Consider the following 22440-nt stretch of genomic DNA (forward strand, 5'->3'; position numbering starts at 1 on the left):
ATGCACAACCGCCACTGTTCTCAGAGTCTTTGTGGCAAGCGTAATGCCTTGCACTAATTGCCCAGCGCTGTTGTTGCGCGGTAGCGGAGTGGTTAGGGCGCTCGCATCCCAAATGCGCATGGCTTCCCCGGCATGGCCGACGTTGATAACCGAAGGCATTTGCTATGGATCCCGGCACACACTGGAATGAGCACCCCAAACGAAGCGGCTCACGGCGTTGCTCGAGGCCTGACTCACCGAGCAGCATCGGAAGAAGAGCCTCCGCGGGGTACTGCAAACGTCTGGGCATGGGAGGATCGTATGACCACTTTTCATGACATCACGGCACACTACCAATTACAAAGGCGCATATACCCATTCCCTCACGCTAGGTTAGACAGGACGCAAGCAGTACACTTCAGACAATTACAAACAGACTCTTACAGAAACCCCAGACTCATGCACGCCATGTATCCGGACATGTACACTACAAACAGATGCACATCGTGTGGCGAGGTTGCCACACTAAATCACATCTTATGGGAGTGTCGGGACCTAACAAACAAGTCGGGCAGTGCCGACCCCTCCGTCTCTTCCACCGCCAGCCTCCAGTCACGCTGGATGACCGCACTGCTCAGCTCTGACCTGACAGCACAACTCTGGGCTGTCCAGCGAGCCGAGGAAGCCGCTTCGAGACAAGGTTTCGGAACCGCGTCCGCGGCGGGTGCCCAGACCCACTAAAAGACGCCGGACTCAAACCTTGCTGATTTGAAATAAAAGTTTACGCTCTCTATCCCCGACATGGGTTAAAGTCCCAGTAGGTGTGGTTCTGGACAACTTTTCATTTCTTCACGCGGTGGCAATGGCGGTGCTATGGCTGACGAGGCGGCGTTACCGATGACACAAGTCGTCATTATGTATCGACAATCACGGCAAAGGTCGTGATCAATGTAACTGAATGGGCGGATAAGGCACACCTAATCTCAAGCAGCTAACTGCTGTCGCAGTAAATAGAGTTGTTATACATATACAAGGAATGACTGCCATCATCATATATGCTGCTACCGTTCTACTGCGGACACTGCTATTTTCTTTTTCGACCTGCCGCGACGCATGACTGCGGAGAACGAGGTGGCGGGCACGAGTCCCTATAGCGGAGGCCGCTTAAAGAACGGAGCAGAATGCTAAAAACTCTCGTTTACTTTTACACTTCAGCGCACGTTAAAGTATACCAGCCGTTTACACGGCATTCCTCACTTAATCCATGTTAGGCATTTGGACGTTAAAAGACGTCGATCGAATCAATAACTCGTCATCTTGTGTTAGACGTACCATGTTTCCCTAGGTGGGCTCTTTGTTTTCTAGGAGCTCCTTGGTACTTCATCTTATCAATTATCCGCGCTTTGCTCGATCTCAAGGCATCGCCATCTTTTTGCTACAATATCATGCCATTTTTTTCCCAACCGAACCTCCCGCCTCTAAATATATTAGGCATTCATTACTTTCCTGTTCATTCAGCTCTGGTTCATTCTCACTGTAGTGCCAAGTCATACCTTCTTCCCACTTCAACTGCAGCCGCAGTGTCTACCACCTGGAAGGTTCCTCGGATGTCAGCGTTCCGATAATTGTGTGTATTTTGAATAGGAAAGGAGACCTGGACCGAATTGTTTTTTTGCTGAATGGATACCTGAGCGAAGATTCGGGCTAGTTGGTTACTTATGATGACCTAATTAGAGCGCGCAAAACGAGGGACGAACATGGGCGTATGTTTCTTCTATGTCCGTCCCTCACTTCACGCGCTCTTATTTGATTATCACTAAACAGTCACCAAGGCCTGATATTACATAGTTCAGTCTCGGTGATGTCGTTGAGAGCCATCGATAACACCGCTTCCTCTTTCAACTACGAAACATAGAGGGAGGAAGAGGAATGGTGCATAGAAAGAGCAAAACAAAATTTGATGGCACGGCTTCGGAATGGTTTTTCGCTCAACGGCACTGCCTTTATTCGCTATAGCTATAGCCATTCTTGCTACAACCACGTAAACTACTGGTCAAGTTAACGAGCCTGACAAACAGCGGATGTATCTGTAGAGCCGCCATGTTATTTACAAATCGGCCGTAATACTTTGCGTCGTCGCTTACAAAAACATCATGCAGCTCCCACGCACTGGAGGAGTGAGTATAAGCGATGCTTTCGTTATGCTGGGAACATAAAACGGCATAACATGATAAAGCACGCCCAGTGGTCCTTCCTCGAGTCCCGGCCGCGACTAGCCCCGTCCCGTGACTAGCCCCGTCCCGTAACGACTGCATCTCATCCGCGATCAAGTACGATGTCATAGGCGGCCCGGGCTAAGGTCATCTGCTCACTAATCAGCTGGGCGACAATAAAGTTTTCGCTCTCTCCTGCAGGCTTCCTCGGCCGCGGCGGACCTTAAAGACGCTTGTGGGAAAAAATAGGAAGTTTATTAGAACACAAAACGCCTTTATGGATAATTCGCACGATCCCATAACGATCTACGCATTCATTTTATCATCACATCATCATATCCTGTACAGACCATGATTTATCTTCCGTTAAGTTATTGTGTATTTGGTTTCAATGCGTCCTTGAGCATCAGACATCAAACTCTGAATGGCCGTGTGCCTATTCTAGGCCATTTCTTAATTTAGGGAAGCGTGCATGTGACGTTTGTAGGTGGGCTCTTCTCTTTTATTCTTTCCCTGCAAGACTGGCAACAGCTCCTCGGTTTTAAGGCCGCAAGCCATTCCTTTCTGCTTTCAATACTGGAATTTACTCTCTCTTAACCTAAGATGTCGTTAGGGTAGGTCCTGCAATGCCAAAGTTCCAACTTACTGGATATGGCGGTATACGCTCATAGTACACCTGCTCGCGCCGCTTGAGCACCTGGCCATATTGTAACACACTCAGAACTGTAGAACATCCCCAGGTATAGTTATGCATACAGCGCTGCGGTGGAACCGTCAACAGATCCTCGGAATTGGGTGCGGCGGATCATTACTTACCGACCAGTAACCGAAACGCTTCACCAAATTTGCATTTTCCATTAGCCGCCACGTACGTGAAGGTCAGGGGAGCGGCTCCCAGGTGGGGAGCTTGAGTAACTCTCTCACCGTAACACGCGTTTCTATTTCTTCTTTTTTTTTCTCCATGTTCCTTTTTCTACCATCGCATGCATTCCGGTAGTAGACAAGGAGCGCGTGTCTCCTGACACGACATGATTGGTTGCCGTCGTAACTCACACCTCACCGGAACTCTGACCTTGCGCCGGCGCATCTGGCCTAGCTGCGTCAGCGCGATCGCATACCTCTGTACGCGTGTGGCGACACTCCGACAGCTCCGCACTCAAGACACCTTCTTACGGCCGTCGTTGTTTTGAGAAGGCGCGCTATCCTGTCAAGAACCGGGCGTCAGCCGCCACAGTCGTTGTCAAAGCGAAACCGACGTGGTTGGCACCCTTGCTATTCAGCCAGCGCATTACGCCCATGCGTCACGTTCCACACTGCACGTGCTACCACCGCCGCTGATACGAGGTCCGTTCCGCGACGAAGGCGCGGCTGCAGTCGACTCCGCAAGCGCCGCTCGCAACTGCCCACGCGTTCGCGGGCGTGAAGGTCACCTCATTAGAGGCACGGTCCGCTGCCAAATGTTTCATACGGCGCTCTATCGAAAGCCGTCTCGCCTGATGCTTGGACCGTCACCTCCCTGATGCCCTTTTGGAGAACGTCGGCCGCTGTTTTCGAACGCGACGGGGCGTAAGCAGAAAATCTTCCCGACCGAACAAAGGTGCACAAAGTGTTTGACATTGCGTGAGAGTCTGTCCCGTTATAGCATAGACTACGACGCAAATCGTAGGGCTAGTTTGCCTGAGCTCGACTGCTTGAAATGCCGCAACCAACTGTGTACGACGCGCAAGAGATTACTTCGTGATGTACAGATGAGGGGTCTTCCGCACGTGGGCTTTCAAGACGTAGTGCGTCACCGGAAGGACGTGGTGTAATCAGGAAAGCGCTCCTACGCCTGTTTATTGCCGTTCGCCGAGACACCAAGTCAATGGACATTCTGCGAAGCATTGGCGCTAATATCGTAAGAGACGCTCGAGGGGAGAGACTGCCAGCCAAACACACCAGGCTAACGCCGCCTGCTGCAGAACCACAACTATCACCGCCGCCACCACACGCGTGTGCGCATCGTCTGAACACTTTTCTTTGCGCAGTTGTCAGCGTTCGTTCAAAATACTGCGTTTTTGTATACGCTGCAAACCTCTGCGATAAAGGAGTGGCCCGTAAAAGAACGCTACAAACCGCGCAGACATGATGAAATAGACTGCTCTCTCTGCCTTTATTTGTTAAAAGCATGCCTTAGAAAATGTTTAATTATAGCACTTCTATACTTTGTCTTCGGCATAATGAATAACGGGAATGTGTTTTCATTCATGCGCGAACACTGATATGCGGCGTTTTCATATACCCACCACCTCGAAAAAAGAAAAGTAATAATAAAATCTGACGCGGCGCAAAGCAGCGAATTTCAGAGACGGAAAGGCTTTTCGAAACGTCGCTGTTTCTCCCACAATGGTCAAGAGTTTGCTCACAGAAGGGTGAATCATGCAAATAATCTATTTTATGTCGAAATTTTATATGTAATTCTAATATTTGAAGTACCAGTCGTGGTGCCATAGTAACTTTGGTGTTGGATGCGATCAAATCCCTGCCGCGGTGGCCGCGTTTGGATTGGGGCGAAAAGCAAAACCACTCGTGTACCGTAGGTACTAGTGTAAGTAAGTACCGTGTAAGTAGATACTACTTCTATATTCAGGTGCTTAGTACTGCAGTCGCTCAGTTAAAAACGAGCCAATCATCCTAGGAACGCTGCACCACCTTATCGAAGCCTTCTTAAGTTGCCCGGTGCCTCATTCCTTCCCCAGCGGTGGTCCTCGAGCTTATGAAGTCGCTCTTCAGTGATTCCTGCAACCCTGATGGCCAAGTGTACCTTTGTGGTTCAACTTCTCACGAAGCATCAAATTATATTCCCAGAGACACACAACTTCGGTTCCTTGAGTAGCCACAGCTAAGTTATATTCACCTTAGCTAAGTTATATTCACCTTATATTCACCCTTTAGAAACGACTGCTCTACAGGACAGGTGGACGCGCGCGTGCGTACCCTCAGCTTTGGCTCTTGTTCCTTTTAAACCTGGTCATTTGGGAAGGGAGTCGCATTTCCCACACGAGCACGAAGATCACGGACAATGACGCGACGGCGCGTGACCGGGTCCGCTTTTCCCCGCATATTCCGTTTCACCGCCGTCTTTCCGCGAGCCGCGTTGCTGTTGTATGTTTTTGAGTCCTTGGCCTTTTTTCCTCGCAGACGCTCTTTTCTTTCCTCGGTAGGCGAGACTGGTCGGTCAGTTCCGCGAAGGACACATGTGACCACGCGTACGCCCCCAATCTCTTCGTGCACGGTGTGGTGGCGTCGTACTTTTGTGCGTCTTTAAAATAGAACTGTCCGAGAACTGTACGCCTTAATGACATGAACGAAACACAGCCATTGGATTTCGAAAGAGGGAGCACAAGACGAGCAGATTTACCGGAGTGTAGGTCAATGTCAATTCCTTGACACTGGAAAGATGTTTATTCTTGATGTTTGACTTCAAATAGGCTGCGATTATTAATACGCTGTAAACGGTTCGTGCCATATCCGCATCGTCACTTGAACCTATGCGGTTATTGAGTGTCAAGCCTTCTTTACTAGTTCACCTCTTGTCATCTTGTTGCAAACGAGCAAGTTGAAAGCGTCATCGGCAATGCCTTTGAGGATGTGGGAAACCTTGTCTGACTCAGTCATGTGTAGGTCAACTTTGCGGCACAGAGCCAAGACGTCCTGAATGTACGTGACATAGGGTTCTGTTGACGTCTGCACACGGCCGGAAAGCGCCTTCTGCGCGGCAAGTTGGTGACCGTAGGGGTTGCCGAACAAGTCTCGAAGCTTTTGCTTAAGTGAATCCCAACTGGTGAGCTCATCTTCGTGCGTCCGAAAGCATACTCTAGGTGGGAAATCGAGGTAAAAGACTACGTTGGCGAGCATGATAGTAGGGTCCCACCGGTTATTGCGGCTGACGTGTTTGTACAGGCTGATCTAGTCATCGACGTCTTCCCCATCTTTGTCCGAGAATACGCCATGATCACGGGGAGCGGGGAGAGCGATGTAGGTCGTCGAAGTGGCAGTAGGTGTCGGAGCCGGCGGAGTCGAGTTGTCGTCACCGGGAGCCATGAAGGAAGGCTCGACGTACCGTCCACTGCGAAGCTCCGTGACCAGGTACAGGGAACGTCCACCTCCACCAGCTATGTTACGTAGGAAGACGCAGAGGAAAAGCTATGCACAAGTATATTTACAAGGAAGCACGACGCACTTGGCCAAGAGGCAACAGCCCGCGCTAGCCTCTCATCGTCGTCGTCGTCTTCACACTGCTCGCCTTTTCGTGACCGCAAATACTGTTCCGAAACAATATTGCTGTCAGTCTTCGCTACACGTGTTGCAGACGACGATTTAGAAGGCTGATGCTCTACCGTTTTAGAATATTTGGTTTAGGGCTTTTTTCATTCCTTGGGGATTTCGTAGCTGCGGCTGAAGCAAACGAACCAACTCTTCCAGTTCTTGCCGGGGAAGATACGTGCCATCGCTCTTTCTTTTTTTTATATTACCATCAAGATACAATCAGTAATCTTTAAAAGCCATGCTGATTCCTTCGAATGTCATACAGTCTCTGGCGCGGAGCGAATATCCTGCAATCACTTCAGTCTTCAGTGGGTTCAGTCAGCGACAGAGAGTTGCAAAAACCTCACCAAAATTCCTCACATGGGATCTGCTCTGGGCTAGCACTGAAGTTCTGTTGCGATATATTAGCAGAAAAAGTGTGAGAACTGTAGCTATAATAAAGCCAGATTTACTCAAGAACACAAAACTATTGAATGCGAGGGACAAGGAACTAGAAGGCAAATATTCGCAAAGCCACTTAAAAAAAGTCATTTATAGACAAAAAAAAAGAGGAGAGAAGGTAAGGAAATATTTTCCTCCTAAACCTAGGCATACTAAGTACTTCAATCAAGAACACGCCGGAACGAAAAGTGTTAAAAAGGCAAACCAACACATGTCCCAACCCATCCACACGCAAGAAAACATGCGAGAGTGCATCCACAGGCAGAACTTTGAGTTATCCTGCGTTCATCAGGATAAAAAGATGACCATGAATTGCAACAAAAGCCTTGTATTCACAATAGTGTGCTACGCAAGCCCAAATATCTATAGTTTCGCGCCCAAATATCAGTGTCATTCAAGAAATCCAGTATTTAAAAGGGGTGCAGAAACGAGTGCGACGCTATGGCCCTCCCAAACTTCAGGACCACTGCCAATCCGCTTACGCAACCAAACCTAAGCAGCTTAGTGGTTGAAAGTGACCGTCGTGGCCGCTGACCTCATCGGCCCCTCCACCGATAGCCGCCAAGCGCTTTCCGCAGTTTTATGAACGCAATAATGTGATCCCCATCACCTAAAAAATTTCCAACGCTTTCAGAGCTCGTCTTAGTTCAGTGGGACATGACTAGAATTCAAGCCTTCATTTACATATAACGGGCGTTTACCTGAGGCATTTAGGCGGCCAAAAAGGTCCTCCCACTGTTCGTGATAGTCTGAGTCCGAGTCCTCATACGGCTCTTAACGCTCAACAGAAATACCTGTGGTAGCACAGAACGCACAAGCCGGAGACATATTCCCTTCTACGACTTTTTTTTTTTTATCAGACTTTTTGTCGCGTCGAACCACGCAGGCTCCAAAGATAAAAAAAAAAAATCTAGTCGACTTTACACAAGTCGTCGGCAAGATGGCTCCATGTTCGCGTATTCTAGGATGACATCAGATACCTTCGAGGGTGACTGATGAAATATGTACCCAAAGCCTTAAACTACAATGAAATTTGAATTTGCACTTTTCACTGGAAGATGTCGTCTACGTTGGCAACTGGTACAGATTAAGCTAGCCATCACTTATTCCCAGAAGTGAGCGCAACCAGAGGTCAGGATAGCTAATCCCAACAGAGGTCGAAATAATCCTTGGAAGCAGTACTTCCATTCAATTACTTCGGTCACACTTCCTTACTCTCTTACGAAACTTCAAGAATCTGTCATTCCGGCTACAATCTCTGGCCTGTACGTTTAATCTGACTTCATTATGTCGTAATAAAGGCTAGTAAAGCACATATGCCCTGTTGTACAATTTAAGGGCCTTGAAACTTATCTGCTTGTGCCCTTCCGAGGGTTAAAGGTTTTGACACTAACTCCGTCTTCCTAGTGTTACTACAATCATCATTGTATTCGTTCCGGTCGAAAACAGTATCAGGCAAACTCGTTTGAAGAGCGGAAGAAGTTCTTTGTGTTAAACAGAACTGATATGTTGCTGGGCTTCTCAGCACATCTTCAGCAGAGATGTCAACGTCCTCGAGGTTGTCAAGTACAACATGGAAGCCTTGGAAGACTACAGTGACTTGACTGAAGACTATAATAGCAAAAAAAAAAAACTTGGGCTCGTTCCGCGGTGTGGTGGCAGAGAACGACAATGCTGACTTCGGTCTTCAAGCTAGGTGGAGCGCTTTATATTTCACGATGATAAAGTAAGTGCCTCAGGTAAACGCCCGTTATATGTAAATGAAGGCTTGAATTCTAGTCATGTCCCACTGAACTAAGATGAGCCATGCGAAACCTTGCCGTCTTTGTCCTTCAGTAGACGTGCTCATTTTGTTGGGAGCTATCACAGGTATTCTTTTTAATGGTCGAGCTAAAATTGAAAAATATTTGCCGTCACTCTTGTACGAAAGTAAATTTTAGCACAGAACAGTGTACCCACACTTCATCGTAAGCAAAGATGAATGGCTAATGTACATTCATGACAATTGACAATAATTTTAAAAGCCTTCACGAAATTGTAATTATGTTTCCCATCGCGCCACAGGGGTGTCACACTTGGGCCTAACTTGTGATAAAACAATAGGCTGCCTGCTCTGCGGACTACCCTCTTATCACTAACATCTGTTGGATAAATAAAAAAGTTTTCGCCTAAAGAGTGTTTAGTAGAAAAATAGCGGTCGAATAAAAGGATAAACGAAACATTTATTCTTATGCCTCAGTCCGGTAAACATAGCATCACAAGCTTCATTTCTACGTTCTCATTTATGAAATTTCAGTTCGAAACAAAAAGTGTTCTTCTTAAGTTGTGCTTGTTCAGTTGTTCTGTGTGCTTCATATCCACCATCGCATTGGATTTTTAAAGCCGAATTTATTCTGCTCCAGATGTTGTGCAGTTCTTCTCGCAGTTAGATATGAATCCGTCGAAGCTATGACTACTCTACATGTGTTATCGGATTCCTCGGACGTTCTGCTGCATCGCACAGCTTTATCACTTGGCTCCACTGTAAACCATAAAATATGAAACACCGCTCTAATTCGACTTCCAGATACAGCGGAAATAGTCAATACCGAACTCCGCCGCTTCATATGACGGTAATAAGGGAACTCCTCCCTAGCAAGATAACAACCAGCGGTAATGTAGCATAGTATTGCGCCAGAAACTATATGTTTATAGCCAACGACGAAATATAGCTCACACTGATGTTCCGCACGAAAAGTCGATCCTTTCATCAACTTCCTGCATGCGAAGTTCCCTCTGTTAACATTTTGATTTATTATTTCTTCCTGCAGTTTTCAAAACTCTTCAACAGCACAAATAAAGTTGCTCACGCGAGGCAAAATGATATATTTTTGGTACCTCTACAACACAAATTCATCCCTTCAAAAAGAGGTAGTACAGACCTCACGACGAGAAAGTATATTACGAGAACTTCAATGAATAATTAAGGAATAGCAGAACGCAGCAACTTTCGTAAATGGTGGCAAAGTGTTTTTTCTTTTCTTTCTTTTGTGTGTGTGTTTTCATAAAAAGTACACGAATTCACGAAAGCCTGCTAATGAAAACGTTAATTTCGCTGCAATAGGGTGGTCAGGTGTGCTAAATCGATGAACAGGTGGATGAGTTAATTTTACGAATGACTACATTAAGGCTAACATTTCGTAACATATGTGCAAATGTGGATCCGTCGCTGGTAGGTCCAACCTTCTTAACGACCGAAATTTTATCTCCAAGGCGCATGATTATAACAATACCATTATCCCATTAGCGAACTTATGTTTACTTCTTCTACACAGCTAGTGAATCATCATCATCATCATCATCATCATCATTTTTTTTGTCCACTGCTGGACGGAGACCTCTCCCAGTAGTATCTACTTTTCCCGTCTTGCACTGGCTAATTCCAACTTGCGCTTGAAAATTTCATTTCATCACCACAACCGATTCTCTGCACTCATATTAGTACATGTCACGTGACAAAGTTATATATATGCGTTATTTTTAGTTCTCAATAAAAGACTATCTTATACTTCTTTATGGTAGGCAACAATTAAGTACAGACTAACACTTAACGACTCGTTTATTTTCCTTGTGTTTTGTTTTCATTTGTGTTATGTTTTATAATGTGAGTTTTATTGCTCAGTGTGGTCATCTGTTTCGCATTAGCAGTTTACAACACCTTGTGCTATTTCACTATGTGCACTAATCTGACCCTGTCTAGTGCGCTAACGGCGCTGTAGGCTAGCGTTTTTAAATTTAAACAAAATAACACCCATACATCCAGTAATCAAACGTCACCATAAAGAAGAGTGGCGCTTATAATAATAACGACCGCTTACGCTACATGTACGACGACTGCGAGAAGCTGAAATGCCTCGATTTTATGTCGCGAACATAACTATCCTATTCTCTGCCTTCTATATCACGCCCCCCGATGGGAAATATAGATGCTGAGGCGAAGTTGCATGGGAAATAGGCGACGTTACTGCTATATGCGTTTCGCTTCACAGTAAGCTCCAGCTCGGCCGCTGCTATCTAATTACATGTGAGCGAAGAAATGATTTTCCTCGGCAACCACTGCCCAATTTTTAATGTGGCTTGTTGCATTAAAAGCGTGCACATGTTTTAGTTCGCACTGCTATAATCTCAGGATTCTCTAACAGATGCAGTTTACAGAACTACCATATCAGGTTTCGGTACAGAGTTACAGGTTTCTAACCTTCTTCAATGTTACGAAACTCTCCAATTTTCCGATTTATTGTCAAAAGTTACAAGCCCTGTGTTCAAATTGCGCTCGCTAAAGTCACTAGAAATAAACTTTCTGTCTCAAATGCAGCAAACTTTATTCAACTCTCATGAAAGCATTTCTCCGTTTTACATGTATTTCAATGAGGAAATCCGAGTGGGCCCCAAGCTAAAGCTTCTTCAATTTCCAGCACGCTCAGCTGAGCTTCAGCAACTAAATACCATCTGTATAACGACCATCTTATATCCGTATGCCGTGCCAGGAAACCTGATGCTACCAAACATGCCAGGACTGGAGACTTAGTTTTTATGGTGAATATGAATATTTCCTCCTCCGTTCCATTTAAAAATGGAACATTTTAACTTTTGTTTTCGCATTACATAAGGCCTCCTGCAGCCTCCAAGGTACTGACTACTGATGTTTGCGAGCTTCGTTCTTTTTATGACGATGATTTCGACAGGTGTTTTCAGAAAGTGCTGGCTCTGTTGCTCCACTCTCATTACGCAAATTACCGCAAAGCTGAAGCAGTAGGCAAAAGCTCGACGCCGTGTTGTCTTTGTCTGTCTTTTCTGTTACGCTGAACGCTTCCACTTAGGTTCCATTTAGGTTGCAAGTGTAACTGGAACATTTTTGCAAATATTTGTTACTTACCTAATTGAATAAAGTTTTACACTAATTATTTTTTACTTTCTATATAGATATTACAGTAAATATGTGGAATGGTGTTACAGTGCAACAGCCAGTGTTATCCGCAACAGTGTTCCACATATTTGCAGCTTTTATGTGGAATGCTCTTTCACACCTGTATATGGAACCACGTTTAAGCATGTCGGACGTACTCAAGTGCAACACTTATGGTTCATACTTATTTCTCACATAATTATCAATGTAGTATCATAACTAGCATAGTTCAGTTCCGATGACTGATTAAACATTTCATGTGGTTATTTGTTCCGCTTGATCAGGCGTCTGTTATTTCCTAACAGACGCCTAAAATAAGCTCGTAGTTTCATTTTTCCAATTTCTTTTAGATTTCCACGAACGTGTTTTCCGGATCCCTTTTCATCTTGGAGAACCAACGTGCTAGTTTCTTCATAGTTATGAAGAAGAATATTGTGCTCACTGCAACAAATACTGCCCTAAAAGGAAGGGAGACAACAAAAACTACAGCTACTGGCTACGTTGGTACGGAATATTCAGTGCGAAAAAAAGATGCACGTGAGACAAGACGAGCCACACAGTCCCGAATTCGTAACTTAGGCAAACAAGCATAAAGATAAACAGAGAAGAACATGCAACATCAGCCGCTACATTTTGAAGACATTATAGCGCTTAGAATTGCGAGGCTCTTTTAGATATGTGAGGCGAAGAATATACCTGACTTCCGTAGAGGTAGAGGTACCACGGAATGGTCTTTGCTGCACGCTAAGAAGCTGTCCTATTTCTCATTCGATTCCGCATACTTATCTTTACAGTTCTTCTTTGCTCTTGATAAGGATAGCGGATGCAAGCCATGCCAAAAAGAGATCACTTTCTCGATTTGAATGCTTTGTAACCGTCACCAAGGGCTGCTCGGTCCAACTTCTAAGTGAACGAAACATCGACGTTGGCGAGACTGGCGCAGCTCTTATACAGCTTCACTGGAAAACTTATTTAGTCGGGGTACTGGTATTTCTTGGCCGGAAAAGAATGTGAAAAAAAAAGAGCTTTCACTCTTCTTAAAGACAGTGTGGCTGTATAGGCACTCATATACAGTGAAATAGGGCCATAACTAAAGTAGCAACCATATAAGTGCCGTTGAATGAGGGTCACGCGGCACCAGGCGGCAAATGATCAACATACGAAATGCCGCGTCATCAACGAGAGGTTGTTTATGTTTTTGGCAGGATGTCAGCGCACGCAAGTAGAGCGTGTGTAAGATAACCTTGAAAAGGAGAAATCGAGCCCTGCCGCACTGTTTGAGCGAGACTGCCATCAGTGCTCAGAGTAGTCGTACATCCTATTCGCTTGGGAAAGAAGGCTGTGGAAGCTACTCCTCAATCTTATTTTCTGAACAGATGAAAGAAAGAAAAAAATATCAGCGCTGCCGCCCCTGCCCTCTCTCGAGCGCCCATTCGCAGCAGAGCTCTCTCCCTCCTTCCCAGCTCTGACTGGTTTCTAGAGCGCTGACACTCTTCTAAGCTTTCGCATCCCCTCTCTACCTTTACCACCTGACCAGCTTCACTCACTTTGCACACATACACTGTTTTACACTTCGCCACTCCTAATGCACGCATTAAAAGCATTCATAGACAAAATATAAGTTACGTAACATTCATAACAAGAATCGAGTACCCGTTGCTCTATTTCTGAAGAAAGCGCGCTTTGCCTGCGGTTGAAACTGTTGTCAGAAGTCACTTGGTGACTTGGACAGAAAGAAACAGCGAAACGTTGACAGGCAATAATCTAATTCCCACTGATATCCCTAATACCACCACTGTTCCTGCATATATGTACACGAAAGGTGCGTGACGCTCGCACATCGACTATCATCTCTAATAGCCAAAAAATGCAGAATAGAAAAAAGACATAAGCTGCTCGGCTGTGTGCACCTGCAGTCACGTTATATGCGCGGAGTGTCTCCTCTCATGCAAAAAAAAAAAAAAAGTTAGGGCTTTCACCGTGCCCCGCTGAGGTCTCGAGGCGAATGTATCGAGCGACGCCCACAATTACTGTTTTTTTTTTTTTGGACAACACGAACTGCGCACAGACCCCGAAAACACAAGTAACGACGAAAAATCGCAGAAAGTAGTATTGCACGGACCAGATGATAATCACGAAATAGTTTTCAATTGTCTTGTATACTCTCAGAGACGTCCTCTACCTTCCCATCAACCTCACCAGCCCTTCTTCATTTTCCCGCGTAATGATGCTGCCACAGCTAAAGAAACATTACAGCCATGACGGGCACCTCCACAAGTAAAAAAACAATTGCGCACACATTTGTGCTCCCCATGAAGAAAAACGTATGATACAAAATACAAGGCAGTGCGCAGCGTTCTGGTCAATGGTGAGTCCCAAATAAACGAACTCTTCGCTCCAGAGGACGCAGTGAAAATTGGGTTTTGAAGGAAGTAAGATAAGGTCAGGGCGGAGAACACAGACAATACGGTCGAGTTGCAGTGAGCGGGGTCAAAGTCGAGAATGAGCTGGTCGCGCAACGAACAACAAAAAGGCGGACGCACGCAGCATGCCTGCTGTAGTGCTTCGACTTATCAGCCAGGGTAAGTTGCGCCCGCGAGACTGGTTCCGCGGGATAGGCCAAACTGCAATCTCGTCCATTATGCCGAACGACTGGGATATTGCAGGATGAACGCGCAATGGGAAAAACAGCTGTTTCAGCTCAACGCCAGAGAGATAACCCGCCGAAGTCGTCGTAAACCCGCCTCCTTGAGCTAATATTCTTACGCTATGCAGCAAAAACTGAAAGGATGGAGAAACGGAAGATGCGCGCCTTCGGTTTGCTGTTTTGTCGTTGTAAGCAGCCCAACGGCTTTTATATGGGTCAAAGAGAAATCGTAGTTATCTGATGCAAGAAGTCTGAACTAGAGGGCAAGGTTGGGTTATTTCTGCGTATCTTTTTTTTTTTGCAAGAGCCTATACGCTGTAGCTTTACGTAAAGCGTTCGCATAGACTAAATGAACCCTATTGGTGTGTTTCTCTCTACCGTTGGTATCCTACGGGTCGTCAGCGCCAGAAGAAGGATATGAAATGAACGGATTCTTATCTACAGTAGTCGAGATAAATCTTCTTCACAGAAAAAACGTCAGAGATGGAATTTCTACCTGAAGAAGCGGCTATAGATTTGCAAGTGTTAATTTAGATCATTATCTCTTTTTTGTATTACTGTATCTATATTTAACCTGAAGAAAGAAAGGCTACGTAGTTCAGCAGTCTGCCGGTAGGTGACGCATCGGAGTGGTGGAGGGATAGACGGCATTGAATTAAAGTTTATTTCCTGTTGTTCTTTTTAAACAAACGTTTTTGCATTCCGCTCTTATTAGTATATACATGCGAGCTGCCGCGACCACGAATTGAACCCGGGACCTTTTGCTCGGTGAGACGGCATAGTCGTTGAGTCACTGGGGCAGTGTTACATTATCGGATTATTTCAGGCCGCTCAATGTACTTATTAATTTGAAACTTATTTTGCCTACTTTTGTATGTATGGCATGGCTGCCTGGCTGTTGGGTTGGTCTTCGTCTCGGGGAATATATTTGTGGATATATATAAAAGAGGTATATTTATTTATTTATTTGGTCATACTGTTAACCCCCAAGTGAGGGTCGTTAGAGGGAGGGAAGAAGAACATATGCATTTCATAAACATTTCAATGAGCAATCATGAATCAGAATTCAAAATTTGTACACCATTTCTCAAAAACATATCGACACCCAGCTCAAATTGTTGCACGTTCACTCTCTACACAACATCACTTGGCAGTTTGTTCCATAGTTCAATTACATCAGGACAAAAGGAATACCGATATACATCCGTACGTGTGTTAATAGGTTGTAGTACCCTGCTGTGGTTATTTCGTGAACCACGTTTTAGAGGCGCTTTCACATAATGTTCTTTATTTATCTTTAATGCCCCTCGCATTATTTGGAAAAAAAAGCTTGAGTCGATGTTTTATTCTTCTCATTTCCAGCGTTTCTAATTCACACTGCTGTATCATCTCTGTAACCGAGTCAGTACGGCGATACTTGGAGCACATAAAGCGTGCTGAAATCCGCTGAATCCTTTCCACCTTCTTCTTTAAGCATTTTTGGTGGGGGCTCCACACAGCATTCGCATATTCCAGAACTGGTCGTATAAACGTTTTGTAGGCGACCAATTTAATTTTTTTAGCCGCATCTGGAAGCGTTCTCCTAAGGAAGCAGAGCTTTTGGTAAGCCTTCGAACAGATATTCTCAATGTGAATACGCCAGTCTAGATTATGCGTCACTGTCACCCCTAAATATCGGAAACTCTGTACCTCGACCAAGGCATTTTCTCCTATATTATATTCAAATCTGATAAAGTTCTGTTTTTTACTTACGTGAGTGTATGTAGATTTTTTAAAATTTATTACCATGCCGCAACTTTGGCACCACGAGTTCAATGATTGCAGGCAGCTGTTTAGTTTAATCTGATCTTCCGCGCAGGTTACACGCGTGTAAATTAAACAATCATCGGCAAATAGTTCAGTTTTTACAGGCGGATCAACATTAGAAGGAATATCATTAATATACAATAAAAACAATAGCGGACCTAAAACAGTCCCCTGCGGCACTCCAGACACAACTTCACACTTCCCCGATTCATTTTTCCCGATTCTGACCATTTGATAACGGTTTGTTAAATATGCCTGAATCCATAATACTATATTTTCACTAATTCCTAGGCTTCTCAATTTGGAAAGCAGTTTATGATGTGCAACTTTATCAAATGCCTTCGTAAAGTCTATACATACAACATCTATCTGTTGGCATTCATCTATAGCTTTACAAAGGTCATGTACAGTTTCGATTAACTGTGTCACTGTCGAAAGGCCAGATCGGAAACCGCGCTGAACTGGGCATGATAAATCGTTTTTTTCTAAGAAATACAGAATATGTCTAGCTATTGCATGCTCTAGGACTTTACAGCACACAGAAGTGAGCGAGACTGGTCTATAGTTGTTTGCAGATAGCCTATTGCCACCTTTAATTATCGGAATGACGGTGGCATCGCGCCAGTCCTGAGGTACTGAATGATCCCGAAAAAATTTTTCGAATAAAAGCTGCAATAATAACGACATCCATTCAGCGTACCGTTGAAGAAATGCCGTCGGTATTTCATCTGGGCCACACAATTTTTTTGCGTCCAACGTAAGCAAATGTTGAAAAGTTCCCAAGATGGGACCCTTGTATGCTGACCATGTTTGCCCACCAATGTTTGGCGTAAGCAAAACATAGCTTGCTGCATAAAAACTTAACCCATAATGTCGACTCAGAGGCATACCTAAATCCAACCTGTCAATGGAATGCTGAAATATATTGAATGTATTCTTTGATCTATTTTATTTTATCTGATTGAGCCGCTCAATATGTATCCGTGGGTGTTTGCCCGCCCTTGGCCGATCCTCGGGAATGAACATGTCCCACTACAGTTCACACCTCAAACGCACTAAACCAAACAAAACCAAAGCAGTCTTTATATAGCATCAAAAATCGTCATAATCAACCAATAATCGCCAATAATCAAAGTTTCACTTCTCTCATTCCAACATGTGAATTCGACCTTCAACATCTTTTTTTTATCACTATTACTACCAGCGTTTCACTTGCCAAAGGCACAGCTTCGACTTTCAGCGACATCGTAGTGGTTGACCACGGAGTGATTTTGACCACCTCAGGTTTCATATTTTGGATGTAAAGATCAACACTAATGGCACATTCGGCATGGCCCACATAGTAAACCACCCCCACATAGCGCGCTCCCGTGGGGCGGGTTATATTTGCCTGGTCCAAATTCCGCGCGCAAAAGACGATCGCCTGATCCATTTAGAGCGCCGCACTTTTATTGTAACCTGGCTGTGTTCTGTCTTTTGTCCCTTGAGTTCTTGCCGACAATGAATAAACTAGGCTCGAATACATTCTGTCAAAATCTGGGACCTCACGGCAGGATGATGCTAAAGTTCAGGGCGGCGTCGTCACTAGTCTTTACTTTAAAATATACCCCCTGTTATAAAACTTCCAAAACTGGTCTTCATTTCTATTTTTATGGCATTAAAACTGAAGAAATAGATGTTATTGAGTGTAGTTACGTATGCTCAGGACAGACATAGCCTTAGAAGAAATTCTATGTACACGCAGAAGGTGACATGGCTGTGTTTGGCAACGCACTGTTCGGCTTCATGGCCCATTTAATCACATATAAGGCGAGTCACCTGATCGATGCAAACTGCGAGCAGAGAGAATTAACATCATGTATGCGTTAGTCTAGGTGAAAACACTTAGTGAGACAGGGAACATGTTTAACCAAGTGAATGGTGATGAAGCATTATTGACAATACATGTGTTTGAACGGTACCAAAGTCTTCGGTAGGGCAGACACACGACGCAAGGCTAAACCAGAGTCGGTTATCTGTCAACGCCAAATTCCGCCTCAAATGTGGAACTTGTGAGGCAGTTAGTGTACGAAAATTTTCATGTTACTCTGCGAATGATATCAGAAGATCTGAAATTGAACAGGGATGCGTGGCATCACATCTCGCGCAACAATTTAGGCAAATGAAAGCTGAGCGCCAAATTTGTCCCTCGCACCACACTGACAGAAGAACAGAAAGACACCAGACAAACATTTGCTGCTGAGAGTTTACGAAGGCCGAGAAGTCATCCCACCTTTGTGGTAAGCGTCACTGCCGGAGATCAAAGTTGTACATTATGGCAAACTGGGCCATTTGAGGTGGATTCAATGTCAGGAAATTGTGCAGGAGCAAAGACAACTTGTAAACACAGGACCAGAACTTGCTGTCTACTACAAGGATTTCGTTAGGAGACTGACATTTATATGTGAACCAGAATGCGTGTGCGTGTCATATGACTAAGTGGTGGGGCCATGGCTCACTTTCCTCAAAGAAAGTCCGGCGACCACCCTGCATAACAAAGACGATGTTGATTGCGTTTTTTGTGCTATAGAGGCTTGTGCAGCATAAGTATGTTCCTGAAGGACAAACAATAGTTCTTAACTTTCATGTTGATTGCCCAGATATCTGCGCAAAGAGATTTGACCGCGCCTTCCTGATTTGTCGTTACCTCACCAGCAGTCCTTGTTGCTTCACAAGACGAGGCTCTACGCCAGCCCAGAAATATCTTAAATACGAAAGTCCGACGTCACCACATCACTTATATTCACCAGACCAATTTCCTTTTTGTTTCGCCTTCTGAAATCCCCGCCGAAAGGAAGCCATCGCGAAAACATTGCGGCAAACCAAACTGCTGTGACTAATGTGCTGAAGAGCATCCCGGAAGAAGCTGTACTTACATGTTTTTTTCACCCCGAGAAACACTCGTAACTGCACGTATTAAGCCGAGGGGGACTACTTTGATAATACTCAGAGTGATTAGTTTTCAAGTTAATTAAATGATGTTTTACGAGGATACAATCTGGGAAGCTTTTCATGAAAGGCTGTATATCTTTTCTGACTTACAAAGCCTTCGCTCAGACCAAGGGTAACTGTCAGGCTATGGTGCTATTGCAGATGCCTCAACAACCCATTCACCTCAATAGTCACCTGTACTAGTGGTCTTTTAACGTGCGTTTTGATTTCTGAGCACAAGGGCTTTTGTATTCATCTGCCCTTTAAATAGCGGCCTCCACTGCAACGAACCTAACCTGGGACTTCCTGCTCCGGAGCAAATCACCAGAGCCATAGACCATTGCATAAACCATGCCGCAGACCATGCCACTCTGTGATTACCCAATACCCTTGGCCAACTCGCAACACAGCTATCACCGACCATCATCGTCCATAACGGTATCCTTCGTCAGAAAATCAAGCAAGTCCCACATCGACAAAGATGTAATTATTTATAGCTTAGTTATGTAAAAATTAAGCCTAACCAGCTGATTAAGTTTAACAAGCTGTTTTATAAAAAAGGCCTTCCTTTCACGTTCTTATGCAAATTCTGACCCCGTCTCAGCTTCATGATATGCCCTCTGCACTCAGTACTTCGTTTATTAATTAAGTCGATAGTCTGAAGGCTTCGCTCCCCCCACCCCCCATTGCTCTCTTCCTTCGTTTCACATCATTAATCCAATAGGCTCACGAGATGCACCATGACAGCATCTTGTTCAGAAACAGTGTCCCCTCAGATGGTGAAAGTCGCTGCGGGTGAACGAAAATTTCTCTTCAAAGGTCGCAATTCTGCCTGCATCGCGGAACGAAAGTCCCGTTGCTCGTCTGTTGAATCGGCGATGCTGCGCGAAGTCACGTAGGCTAGCGTGCGGGCCGTGCCGAGGCGTGTCCCCACATCGGCGCTCACTCACCGATCGCAGCGGCCGTGGCAGCGAGCAGCAGAAAGCAGAGCGGGGTCGTCGGGCGCTGCGTCATGGTCGGCGGTTGGACGCTCGTCTGCTAAGGCGGTGGTGGATAGCCTGGGCAACCTTGCTTCGTGAGTCTAGGCTAACTGGGTTGGGCCTCCCCTATATAGCACTGGGCGACCATTCGGCAAACTCTCAAACAGGTCGCCGCTTCTTTTCTCGCTTTCTCCCTCTCTCGCCGTGCACACCTCCTCTGTTCTCTCGCCAGCGTTGTTGGCCCTCCTCACCCCTTTCGTCGGCCACGTCGCGAGAACGCCCGGGCACCTGGACATGTGCGGCCCGAGAGAGAGACAGTCAAAACCCGAGAAAGAAGAATGGCCCCCGCGCGTATTGTTTACTTCTTTTTCCTTTGCTTTCTCATTTTTTTACCTATCGCTTCTCCGACCGCATCCATAACGCTCTTCCACGCTCGCCCACTCCTCTGGCGTAAGGGCGCCCCGTGCAAACGGCGATGATGACGGCTGGCCGCGACGCATCAGCTGGGCGTGGGTTCGTCTCGGCGCCGGGTCTTGATGACCAGAGGCCGTTTCAATGCGATTAATTGTAGGTGTAGAGTCGGATACGCAGGTGTACGTGGGGGCGTGCGCACAAGTGGACCGTGCCAGGCCTGACTTTCTCCCCCGAACCTCCCTCCCCCCTCGAGCTTTTGATGCACCTCCTATTACTTTTCCCGCCATCTTCTCTCGACTCTGCCGGAAGTCGTCATCGTCAGCTATCGAAGAGTCGGAGAGGGCCGAACGGTGCGATGCTTTTTCGCAGCAAGCGAGCAGTCGTATAGGCGTCGTATAGGCGTCTGTACACTTCTTCCGGCGCAGTTAGCATTCGCGGAAAGCGCCGGCTTTCAAGGCGAGGCCGTCGCCGCGATTCATCCTGAGTGGCAGAAATGTGGCGCGGTCCAGTATACGGCGGCAGACGGTGAGAAGAGGCGTCACGTGAATCGGCGCACGTCTGTCAACGATCCTTCTGCTCCTTCACAAGCCAAATTTTCATTCTGCGTGTGCGTGCAACTCAATCGGATTACTGCGTGATTGCTTCAATGGCATCAATCAAATGTTACAATCTTTGACAGCAGCTGAAGTCACGCAAGAAGCTGGAAGACCTTTGGCTAGGCGGTTTTGCGTAAACAGTGATCTCTTGTGAACAGCCACACCTGACAAATGGGCGCGTGGCCTTGCACTGCGCCGTTCCTCCGTGTCTCTTGTGAACAGCCATACCTGACAAATGGGCACGTCCCCTTGCACTGCGCCGTTCCTCCCATCACTGGAGTGCACGTCAGACTGCTGTGGAACTTCTCTTATCGTCTCAAGCTGCCCGTAAAACACATGACTGTAGGTCGTCCAAGGTGTCTACTTGAGCTCCACTGCAGATGCACCTGCAGTGTGGACGTAAATATCTTCACGTGCCTCTGCGTCAGTTACGACATTGGCGTTAAGGGCGCTTGTTATGGCCTTGCTTCAATAAACGTTTGCATGAACGAAGGTATTCCTACCTGCTTTGCTTACAGGCGCTGCTCACAAAGTGCCCATTACGACCTTCGGCGCAGGGTGGTTTAAAGTTTTACCATGGGCCATAAACGCTCAAAGTGACCAGGAGAAATGCATAATCAGCGTCGTAAGCCGCATACCGTTGAAAGTGACGTTGCTGGCGACGTTCCGCATGACATGTCTTTGAGCTCAGAGGACGTAATGTTTTGTTCCTAGAGAAAAAAAAAAAAACAAGCTTGCTTATTCATCAACATGCCAAGAACTTGCAATACATTGTAGGACTTATCCATGGATTAAGGTGCAGTTGAAGCCACCACACAAAGTCGATAAAATTGCATCCAAAAGCAGTGGCATAACCGACAAGCCCCAAAAATAGTGCCATTTGTGAATTTTGAAGATATTGAATTATTTGTGAATCTTCAAGAATTTCGTTTTAATATGATGTCACTCGTATCGCAAAGACGACTTAAATATTTTATTCTGGCAGAATTTGTTGCATCGACGAAGACGAAACTGCACAAGCTGTGATAAACGAGGCAACTTTACATCAGAGATTGTCGTCAAACATGACTTTTATCATGACATCTGAAGAGTTAAGTTAGTTTCACTCGAATGCGGCGTTTATTTTATTCGCGTTCAATCA

General features: G+C 45.7%; 1 protein-coding gene across 1 annotated transcript in view; it reads right to left on the reverse strand.

Moving 5' to 3' along the window:
- LOC135913383 (uncharacterized) overlaps positions 1-20464 on the reverse strand; it is a 46647-nt gene extending 26183 nt beyond the window's left edge. Inside the window, exon 1 of the mRNA XM_065445980.2 lies at positions 20260-20464. Within this exon, the coding sequence (XP_065302052.1) occupies positions 20260-20323 (64 nt within the window). The 5' untranslated portion in view covers positions 20324-20464. The remainder of the gene's footprint in view (positions 1-20259) is intronic.
- Between the last annotated feature and the right edge of the window lie 1976 nt (positions 20465-22440).

Source organism: Dermacentor albipictus, chromosome 3, assembly GCF_038994185.2.
Source record: "Dermacentor albipictus isolate Rhodes 1998 colony chromosome 3, USDA_Dalb.pri_finalv2, whole genome shotgun sequence".
NCBI lineage: Eukaryota > Metazoa > Arthropoda > Arachnida > Ixodida > Ixodidae > Dermacentor > Dermacentor albipictus.